Below are 12,043 nucleotides of genomic sequence, written 5' to 3' on the forward strand. Positions count from 1 at the left end.
ACACACTCAAACATCTAGTCTCCTCATAGCTCAGTGTACTATCAACAGGTAGACAGGACCTCTACAAACATAAAGCTGTAGTTCAAATTATTTGGACCAGCATGTTAGGAGCTTAATACAAACGCAAACGTAACTTCTGATTTCAAAATCCACTTAAGTATTTGGTAGAGGGTCTTTGTCCAACCTTCAGCTAGAAGTGATTAATCTAGCATGTGCTAAAAGAAGCCTATCAAGAGGGAAAAAAATTAACCAAAAGTTCATCAATGCCTTCCTTTCAGGTAATGAATATGCTTTATAAAAACTGTGTCTCACTTACCTGTGCAAAGAAATATTTGGCAACATATATCTTCAAAAGGACATATATAATTACACTCAAATTCTTATTACAGAACAGTCTCAGCAGATAAACACGGTGTGTGTGTGTGTGTGTGGTGCATGTGGGGTGGGGATTGAACACAGGAACTCACACATGCTAGCTGGGCTCTTTACTTCCTCAGTCTCTGGAATTAAATTCCATGATAGGACACTTTGAATCTAAATTGAGTGAAAGCTTTCTATGTATTTAACTCTTCCCATTAGTAGAGCCATGTTGCAAGGTTTCCATTTGGCCTCTTAGCTCCCAAATCCCATAGATGCTGTGTAGCTCTTCCACAGGTCTCCAGGTCTCGCTTCTAGAGCAGAAGTCACACTGAACACTTACAAGACACAGGTTAAATGCCCTGGGTTTGCATGCTGGCTTTGTCACCAGCCGGTCTTCAACACTCACCAAACGTCCTGTGCATGCTTTTCTCCTCTGTAGTATGGGTAAGCGATGGCATCAATTCAACAGGCTGAGAACAAGGGTGAAGTGCGCTAGGAAACGCAAACTTGGTACAGTGCTTTGCGCCAGCTATGTAAGTATTTAGCAAAGGGAATCTGCTAGCTCAAGATGAGAGCTTGTAATCAGTTATACATTTCCTACTCACTGGATAAAACATTAGAAATGTTTACATCCATTCAGAGACAAAAATAAAGTCCCCGTGCATGAAGGTGGAAGCCAACCAAGCTCTTCCCCAGCATTCTTATTTCCATCAAACAGAAGACCAGGCAGAGCCGACTGTAGCTTGAACAGGGTGGTAATTCTCATACCCTTCTTTCAATGGAGAGATTGTGTTAATCCTAACTACTTTAAATTTCATATTACATTCTTAGAGTCTAAATAAGAATAAACACAGTAATAGTAATGTATGATATTCACACTTTTAAAGTGTGACAACTCAAAATACATACATTAGTTGTTAAATAAATATATGCTGAATGCCTGCCATTTGCTTATGTATAAATTTAGTAGCTTAACACCTTTGAATGAAAAAGTGCCCTTATATATGTACTAGTGAGAGTATCTTAAAAACTGCCTGAAGATACTGTGTGATAATGCGCTTTTTGTAAATGAATTATGCTATGAGAACATTTCAACTATTGCTATCCAAAAGCTTCTTGTAATGATGAGAAGGTTCTTCATCCACATGCCCAACATGGTAGCTACTAGCTGGCCTCATTCAACTAGTGAGCAATAAGAAACTGAGTTCAAACACAGAAACGGCATTTGAAATTAAAATACAATTAAGTGGATAATCAAACAGCGCAAACCGACGGAATTACTGCTGGGCACGTGGATATTAGAATATCACATTTCTGTGCTGGGTAGAAAAACTCTGTTATATATACTACAGGGTTAATAGGGCCCCTGAATGCCACAATGCATTTTTGTCTACTTTCTAAAGAGGAGAAAGAATTCAATAAATTCATTATGTAACAAATTTTTCCTCTCCTCCTCCTGATCCTGAACTACAGCTGAATTTTAATTACTTAAGTTCTGAATTATAGAAAAATATAAATGAATCCATATATACATTGTTATACAAATAACTGAGAAGCCCGAAGCCTCCAAGGCTTATGCATCTGTAAGGCACTTGTTCAGCAGTTAGAAAACTACTTCAGTTGGTAGTTGATGCCTTATACTTGAATCTGCCTATGTTTTAATATATCCAGCAGTCAAAGAAAAATGCAGATAAAAGTGGGAAAATTACTAATTTTGCAGCTGAACAATTAGTATGTCAGCTTGAAAACAATCTCATTTAGAAGCAAAAGCAGTCTCCTGATGCTGGGCCTGCGGCTAGCCTGGGTTACATGGAAAGCCTTGCATCAAAGTAAACAACTAAACAAAGTCAACAACAACAAAACAACTACATTAAAGCGGGTCTCTCCCTCCAGCTGATCTTTTCACTTCCTTTTTTGGTGCTTTAGCGTGAGGTAAGCACTGTGATGCTGAGCTGTAACTTCAGTGTTCCCACTCTCAGCATCTCTCCCAGTCTGTGTAACAACCAACACCCTTGCCAGGTCATAAGGCTTAATAATGATTCTTAACAAAGAAAGATGTGCAAAATCAACTTTATTTTTCATAAATAATATGATCACTTTATTTTTCAAAGTATTCCTTTAAAATAAATTAGAATATTTCCATATTATTCCTTTAACATACAATTACTGATTAAAGCATACCACTGATCAACATAATGGGAAATAATATCAGTGATTACACATTCCTAAAGAAAAGTGCCTGTAATATTTTAGGGAGCATTCTTTACATTTTTACTTGATTCAGTGGATAATTTTACATTTTCCTTTAAATTCTATAAATGCCTTAATTCTCATCATTATAAAAACCAAACAAACAGAAGAGCCACCCCCAAAAGAAGCCACCAAAGCATGATTTTTTAGTGACAGAACAGGTATGAACTCATTGAGTAAAGCTCTTCTTTATGAATACTTTCGGAAAGCTTGCATTGAGCTCTAACACAGCCTTGTTATCAATCTGGGAACAGAAGGACACGTCAAGTAGGGAAAGATCTTTGCAAGATTCCAGGAGTTTTCTCAAGGATGCTGGACTTACCATTCTTGTTCCTGTTTAAAAAAACAAAGCATTTATTAAAAAAAAAACCCATACTAATAATGAGCTCCTTTAACTTATTTTAAGCTCATGTAAAATAAATAAACTATTAAAGCAAAGCACTTTTTTTTTTCACGACACAAACACAATATAATCTTTCATTCAAGTTCCTTCAGACACTGAGTGGATTGAGAGTACTCATGTCCCAGGCTTTGAGTAACTTCTCTGTAACGTTATGCCTTCCTGTCTTTGGATCATGTTGCAGATGCTACATTTGAATGTCTTCTATACAGGGGTGGGGGCTTTGAAGTTTTAAATGCCTACACCAAGCCCTGTGCCCCTCTCTGCCTACTGCCTGTAGATCAGGATATAAAGCCCTCATTCAATGTCTCCAGCGCCATGCCTGCATGCATGCCTCAGTGCTCCCTACTGTTATGGCAATAAACTAACCCTTCAAAATTGTAAGCAAGGCTCCCAGTTAAGTGCTCTTTTTTATAAGAGTGGCCTTGGTCATGATGTTTCATTATGGCAACAGTAACCCTGAGACAATTACTGTGCAAGAAAAGTCAAATAAATCAACAGCATTTAATGTAGGGCTGAGTGCTATACAAACAAACAAACAAAAAAGTAAAGAACACAAAACGCACAGAATCCATAGTCTCAGGGATCTAAAACCACATATCTTCTGATATTTTGGACAGGGTGGGGGGGTTCTCACTACATAAAGCAAAGCACTTTTAAAAACAAAATACTTTATATTAAATGGTTCTGCTTAACAAAAGTAAAACTGGATATTCTCAGACAACTTGACAGTGGGAATCTGAACCTTGCCGATTCTCTTCTGTCCATCATCTGTCTCCTTTGCTACTTTAATGTTCCTGAATGCCCACTCCCTTACTTCTTTACCCAAAGGCAAAAGGATATTCACATCTCACCATACTTAACTCACAGCAACTCGTGTGGTGCCCATTAGACAGCGATGCTGTTATTTCACCCTCCAATCACAGCGGAGCAACTATCCTAACGGTTTTGAAAACCTGTTTCAGGCCTGGGAACAAACAGTGGGCAGGACATGTCTGCTTTAGGGCACCACTGACCAGGGCATAAAACAAATGACGCAACACAGCTCACTGTCTTATGGTGGGTGGCTGGAAGGTGATCAAGAATGGCAAGTGACTTCTGCCTGTGTCAACTTGGAGTATCATAGGATATCCAGTCGGAAGGTAAATTTCATAAATTATGAAAGGCATCTAACACACGATAGACACTTAAAAAATACCAAATGTTACATGAGTCTAAGAGATGCTCTTTATAAAATACACCTGGTTTAATTACAGCTTTTCTGGAGGACATCATAACACATATGCATATACACTGACAAAGGATTGGACCATTCTGTTTCTATCATGTAACCTTGTATACGCTAAGCAAGTGCTCTATACTAATCTACACTCCCAGACCACAATAACACAAACCTCATTCTGTGGAAGGACTTTCCACACCCATTACTCTCACTGTATCCAGAGTGGCAATGATAAGGAACCTCCTGCCACCTGTCTGCACCAGGTTCCAAGCTAAACCTGTCCAGATTCCCCCTGGAATTGGGATTTGGCAAAGCCATCACTGTCCATAAATACCAATGCCCAAGGACATAGAAAGCTGGGATGGCACTGTTGTGTTTGGCTGTGCGCCCAGGGCAGCAGGGATGGCTTTTATGAGGAGAGAATAGGCATAAGCAGGAGGGAAGCAGCTATCTTTTCGAATACACACTAATGTGCTGCAGAGGACAGGGGCAGGAGGAACATGTAGGACAGGAAAGGGAGAGCCTGGGGCAGCACACACAAGACCTTCACAAGTGCAAACCTATTGGGGTCCAGCACTGAGAGGGAGAGGAGAACACACAGGCTCACACCTGTAAGCTAAGAGACTTCAACTGATACCTAGTGGCAGAGCGAAACCAGTTTCCTTGAATGCAGTGAGTGCCCACTGCATGTATCAACCACACTTGAGAGCAGGCCCCATGCCTAGGAGTAGTAGGTCAACACAGAACAGACTGCATGCTACTTTGGTGGACTTTTAGGTTCATTTTGGCATTCTTTTTTGTCTGGTGTTTTGTTTATTTCTTTTGATTTTTGTTTTTGTGGGGATTTTTGTTTTGTTTTTGGTGAGCGAGAAAGAGAACACATAAAGCTGGGTGGGTAGGAACCTGGGAAGAATTTTGGAATAGCGGAGGAAGAAAAACATGATCAAAGAATTATTTTTTTTAAAGGAGAAGGAAAGAAAATGGCTCTATGCCTTTTGATAGGTGATCCCTGCTGAGGTCTGACTGTACCTTCTAAGCATGGGATTTGAGGGATAAAACTGTATCTTCATAATATTTTATATCAAATGGGCTTCAATTAAGTGAGATCAGATGGCCATTGCTCAATTAGTGTGACTGACTCCTTTGTGGTTCTATAATATCTCTTTCAGACTATGAGTATTGTTCATAGTTACTTGATAGCTTGTATTGTTTTTAGGAAAGAGCTGAAAAATGGGTTTTAAATAACAAAGCGCTATCCAGTAAAGTGAACCTTCCATCACAGTAAAAGGCTGTGGCTGACTTTTATTATTCTTGGGAACCATGATGGTTTATGGCAGTTTTCAAAATATTTCTACATATTCTGGAACTTTTATAATATTATAAAAGAGCTAAGATAAGTTAAGCAGAAGACAGGTCAGATGGAAAAGAAATAAGAAAATGAGACTCGCACAGAAGCAGAGACTGAGTACAGGACCAACATCTCAGGCCTGTGGCTTGGTTCTCTCTCATAGGAAATGCTGGGTTTCATCTATGAAAAGACAATGCTATAACTCCCTTAGCTGTGAAGATCAGGCTAAATATTTCACAAATTAAGCAGTTGGTCCAAAGTGTATAAATTTTGTATGACTGCGTGCTTAAGGTTATTCACAATCAGTCATGTACAACAATATAAGCATCATCTATGAATGTATCATAAACCTGGACATGGAGAAATTTGAACCAAAACCAAACCCAGATGCTGAAAAGCTTCAGGTTTTCCCTTGATGAATATTAAATACAGAGAAAAGTATATGCAAGCACTTTGGAGACTCATTTTTATCAGCACTGACATATTGCCAAAGACAGTTCAAGTGCTGAGTTCATACATTCTATCACGATTTGTGGGCCAAATAGTACCAGTGGCCACACTGCTGGTGCCTCTGGCATGGATTCCTTGTGGACAAATGCAGTGAAGGCAAATGGAATTCCGGGATTCTGAACAATTCTCAACAGAGCTGCCTTGTGGAAGAACAACTCCTAAAATCTAGAATTGCTAGGGGCAGTGATTTAAGTTTTTTTTGTTGTTGTTGTTTGTTTTTTTAAATCCAGAGTTTAACAATAAAAAATTTAAAAATCCAAGTTGAATTCATTTTACAAATGCATTCATTTTCTGTCTTTAATAAAAATGGATAATATGAGTCGTACGAATCTGACTGTACCAAAACTTGTTAATTATTTAGAGTACATAAAGCTTTTGGAAAGTTCAATTATGAGATTATGTTGCTGCACTGAGAAACTCACCATTTCTTTCTCTCTCTCTCAGTCTCTCTGTCTGTCTCTGTCTCTGTCTCTGTCTCTCTCTCTGTCAATGTATCTTATACTTTCTACCAAGCAGTATTATCAGGACAAATATTTATTGCAAATTGACTTGGCTTCTTTGCAAAAGGTCTACAATTAGGTTTTAAGTCAAGGCTTTTAAACAAATGTATGGAAGAAATCCATCATATCCAACAGGAACAACAACATCAACAACCTTAATACTAATAGAGAAAAAAGAAGAGATAGATAGTAACCCAACAAAGCAGAAGACAACTAATAAAATTAAGTAGTAAAATTAATTTATTAAATTACTAACTACTTACTACAAATAATAAGTAAGCAATCAAGAATTAGTAAGCATCTCTCACAAATAACCTTAAAGGTAACTTGTCTTAACTCACCAGTGAAGACACTGCCTAGATGACCAGACTAAAACATTAGATTCCTCTTTCTGTTGTATTCAAGACACATACCTCACTGGTAAAGACACCCACAGACTAAGAGTCAAAGTACAGAAGTCAATCTATCAAGCAAAAAGGATCCAAAACCAAGCTGGCTTAAATGTTCTAATATCTAATAAAGTAGACTTTAAACCAAAGCTAGGCAGAATAGATAATGAAGGCCAATACATATTAGAAACTATGAAAATTAATACCAACAAAATGTATATGTAAATATATATGCACTAAATGTTGGAAGCTGTGATTTCAGAAACTGAGCACTAAGGAGCATAAGTATGGTGGGTACAATAAAATAATACTAGGTGACTTTCATATCTCCTGTCATCTTAGTTAGGCCAAAGTAAAAATCAACAATGCAGTTTCAGACGTAAACTACTTGACAATTTGATTAAGCAGTTTATCTACACTGTTCCAATGGAACACAGTCTTTTCTTCCACCTATGGAACAATCTAGAGGTAGTCACATTTTGGACCACAAAGATAATATTAACAAACACATAGGACTTGAAATAACTTTCCATCTCATCACAGTGGAATAAAACTAGAATCAACATGAAGAAAAACTATAGAAATTCTTGGGGACTGAACATTTTTGAGTGATAAATAGAGTTGATTTTTAAAAATTCCTATAATCAAATGAAATTTAAAGCACAACATACCAGAATCTTGAAAAACAGTTCAGGTAGTTCTAAGAGGAAAGCTGAAATAATTTTTTATATTAAAAAAAATCCCTCAAACAAATTACCTATTGATGCCTTAGAAGATTCATTCAAAAACACTAGGTAGCAAAAAAGAGGGGAGATCAAGATACAAATTAATGGAAACTAAAATAACAATACATGAAATCAAAGATGAAAACAGAGTTAGGAGTAATTCCAGTGAAAACCAGTAACACTAGGAAATGCCTAGAAAATGTTTGAGAAAAGAAAGATCTAGAAGAATGTGTAGGTGATGTAGCAGAATTAAATCAAGAGTGTGTAAGCAACTTAGATCCATAGCAAGAAATACGATTGAGACATTAATAAGAAGAAAAAAGTCTTCCCAGAAAGGCCGGCCAATACCAGATGGATTCACCACTAAATTCAACCAAACTCTTAAGGAAATGCTAAACACAAACACTCCTCCAAATGTTCTACAACATGGAAAAGAAAGGAAAGCTATCAGACTCACTATATACAGCCACTGGATAAGGTCACAGCAACAACAAAAGCCCTACAGAACAATTTTTCTGATGAACACAGTTGCAACAATTGCCAATAACACACATTAGAAAGAACCCTCTTCAATAAATGGTTCTAGGAAAACTCGCTGCTCACCTATAGAAGAAATAATCCCTATCTCTTTTCCTCCACAATAATCAATTCAGAATGGATCAAAGACCTTAAAGAAAGACTTCTGAGCGTGCCAGAAGAAAACACAGGGAAAACACTTCAAAATGTAGGTATAGGCAAGGACTTTTTGAAAAAGACTCCAATATCCAATACAGAAAACAACCCCAAGATATATTTGGATTCTAAGATATCTATTCCAGATAGGATTACATGAAATTTAAAAACTTCAGCCTAACAGAGGAAATAATCACTAGAATAGAGACAGCTTACAGAATGGGAAGATAAAAATCTTTGCCAACTGTACATTGGAAAGGAGGCTGGAACCTATATAAGGAAATAAACAACACCAGAAGAAGCCATCTAGTTGGCTAATGCACTAAGCAGATAGTTTCAAAAAAAAAAGAAAAAGTACAATTATCTGAAAAAGTGTTCAACATCTTTAACCACCAAGGAAACACAGAAGACAACTACTTTAAGCTTCTACCCACCCAACCCCTGACTTGGGAAGAATGGCTTTCAGCAAGCAAACAAATGACAACACCTGCCAGCCAATGTTGATTATGAGGAAAGAGGAACCCTTATACTGTATGGATGAGAACGTAAACTGGTACAGGCACTGAGGCTCTGAAAAGACTCCACCACACTGTTCCTGAAGGACTCAGGTCAACACACAACAGAGATGTGTTCATATCCATGTTTATTGATGCACTGTTCACAGCAGTGACAGCAACCAGCCTAGATGTCCAGCAATGGACCAAGGCATGAAGAAATGAAAATCCTGATAAATATATGAATGTAATTTTATGCAGCTATGAAGAAAGTATGAAACCATCACATTTGCATGAAAATGCATGCGCATTTGCATGAAGCCTCTCAAGATAATTATGCTAAGTAAAATAAACCAGACTACAAGAGACAAATACCACAGGTTCTCTCTCACATGTGTGTTCTTGATTTACATTCATATATATGTGTGTATGCTTAATTAAGGATTCCTATGATAGTAGAAAGGAGACTGTGGGGAGAGGAGAAGAAACATTACGGGAGTACAGTGGGGGAAGAGTAATGGAATACACTGGACATGAAAGCAAAAGCAAGTATTACTTGGGAGAAAGTAGAGCCCAGGAAGGTGGCTCTGGTGTAGTGGAAGAAAAGAAAGGGGGATGAGTAAGAATAAAGTAAAATGATATTTAGGTATAAAAATCCCACTAAAACTCCATCATTTTGTATGCAAACTTAAAAATCTTTATATATTCTACTCTTACAAAAATATTTATATATTCTACTCTTACCTAATATGTCCAGTTGCTGTAATCTGGTACAATTAGATGCCAGTTCTTCTATGTCTGTGTCACACACAGACCTGTTAGCTGTAAGAAAGAGTTTCTGCAAGTTTGGGAGCTGGCGTGCCAGTCTGGCAAAGCACCCAGTGCTGCTCTGAAGGGTGGGGCACCAGCCAAGGTCAAGTTCCTCAAGAAGAACACAGCCAGAAGCCAACTCTGCTATCCCATTCTCGGTGATATTCTTGCATCGCCACAGATCCAAGGTCCGCAGGTTTTTACACTTGGCTCCTATCATGCTGGCTATCACATCATAATCTTCAATCTGGAAATCAAAGAGTTCTAAGTTCTACACATCACAGGCAGAAAGATAAATTCCCTAGAACATTCTTAATCATTTCTTATTGCTGCTTTCTAAGAAACACACCCATGTCCTTGTTAATGCACATTTGCTTACCCATCCCAAATCTCTCAGTGCTTCATAAAAGGTGAGAGTAAAGAGCTAAGCAGATCACTCACCTAGTGGGGAGCTTGTCGTGTGCATGGGAGGACTTAGTATGATCCCCAGCACCCATGGAGAACCCAGGGTGGTCACAAGCACCTGTGATCAGAGCACTGAGAGAAACAGGGGTACAACTGGGGCTCCATGGCCAGAGAGTTTAGCCAAATTGGTGAATTTTGGGTTCAGTGAGAAACCCTGCCTCAAAAATACAGAAAAGTGCTATTGAAGATGTCTACATTAACATCTGGGTGACAATGACCTCTGTCTACACATGTATGTGCATGCACATTTTCACATACAAATGCATACTTACACACACAAAGCAAAAAAAATCACATAAGATCCATGTAATAGAACTAGATAGAATATTAATGAATTAAATTCATTAATAATTATAATAATTATAAATGAATTAAATTCCAAGTAGTACTTCTGCCTACTGTTTTAACACTGCCATAGCTACCTGTTGGCAGCGTCTAGTTTCTTCTACTTTATGTATGATTAATGTACTTAGCTGAGTATTTTATCTTTCCCTGACAAAGATATATGTTTTGGTAGTCTCTAAAACTGTGTGGAAATGCTGTAACTACTAGTTAGGATAATAGTTTGGGGTTAAGTATGAATTTATAGACTAAACATACAATACAAAAGGACTTTAGACTATCATATGCTAACCAGTGTTAAGGACTAAAGTCTCCAGGACTTTCTTCATGATACAGATAAGCATTTAGTAACCAAGGACCTACCATAAAGAAGAAAGCTTGACTAGAGGCTAACAATTAACAGAACACCTAAGGAAATGCAAGCGGGTTCCAGACAACTTTAAATTACTTCAAGAAACACCAAATAGTGCAAAGAACTCATGGACTCTGCTTACTTACCCATTAAATTGCATAAAGAAACAAAATTAATGTTAACAAAATATCTTCTCTAGTTGTAACACTACCATTTCAACATGTTATCAATATTAAGCTATTACAATATTTTACATTTTTCATACTAAGCCTTCAAAAGTTGGCTTGTATCTTGTATTTACATCATACAAAATGGAAACTAGTATATTTCCAACTGTCCATCAGTTACCAGACTTGACAGCATGGCAGTAGAAACTAGGTATGAATGTAGAGTGTTCAGGGCATTACATATGTTCTCTTCCTACACACTTGTTTCTCATCCTGGGCCTGACTACACTCATTCAGGTTTTTACTTTTACTCCTAATTTAAATGGCTCCCATGACGACTCAGAATATAGACTATATTTCTTACCTTCCCGTGCTACAAAGTGAGCCATATGATTAAGTTCTGGATAGTAGGAAATAAATCTGCAAAGGCCTGATACTTCTAGAAAGAATCCTGAAGGGAGGAAGGGTACTGTGCCTTTGCCCAGTCTACAGTTTGACATGGGAACGAGATGACCAGAGCTCTAGTCCTAACCTTGAGCTCCAATGTGTGAACATACAGTCTTAAAGAGCAGAGTCTAGACCTCTCAGCGGAATGCGGAGTCCCATTCACAAACAGCCTGGATTGTTCACCTCCTACACTCCATTTACAGAGAAATAAACAACCTTGGAGAAATAGTCACTGGTAGGTTTTACTTAATTTTAATTGGTATGTTTGCTTACAAACTTGATAGTATTTTCAAGACAAAAGACTGAATTATTAAATTATTAATGAATTATCAAAGCAAGCTTCAGATTACTATGGGGCTTTATTACCTACATGGCTGCTATTTTCTATTATGATAGATAACAACACTTTAAGTTGGACGAATATGGATGGTGTCCCAGAACCTCCGGAGGGGTGCTGGGAACATGGCTTCTACAAGGCAGGTACATGTGTGGTGCTGGCTCTAGGCACACTTCCAAAGGGAAAGGAGACATACAACTCTTCTGAGAGCTAATGCGGCGTATGCTTGAAGTGGACTGAACGCTCCTTGGGG

The 12,043-nt window shown here is 37.8% G+C and overlaps 1 protein-coding gene across 3 annotated transcripts in view; it reads right to left on the bottom strand.

The window, feature by feature from the left end:
- Positions 1-2,424: 2,424 nt before the first annotated feature.
- The window catches only part of Fbxl4 (F-box and leucine rich repeat protein 4), an 80,898-nt gene continuing 71,279 nt past the window's right edge, over positions 2,425-12,043 (bottom strand). For all 3 annotated transcript variants that reach the window (XM_021159721.2, XM_029476214.2, XM_029476213.2), the window contains exons 8-9: positions 9,615-9,927; positions 2,425-2,943 (exon numbers count right to left, since the gene is read on the bottom strand). In XM_021159721.2, the coding sequence (XP_021015380.1) occupies positions 2,780-2,943; positions 9,615-9,927 (477 nt within the window). In that variant the 3' untranslated portion in view covers positions 2,425-2,779. The remainder of the gene's footprint in view (positions 2,944-9,614; positions 9,928-12,043) is intronic.

This window comes from Mus caroli, unplaced genomic scaffold (assembly GCF_978045245.1).
Source record: "Mus caroli unplaced genomic scaffold, Mus_caroli_1 scaffold_6, whole genome shotgun sequence".
Taxonomy (NCBI): Eukaryota; Metazoa; Chordata; class Mammalia; order Rodentia; family Muridae; genus Mus; species Mus caroli.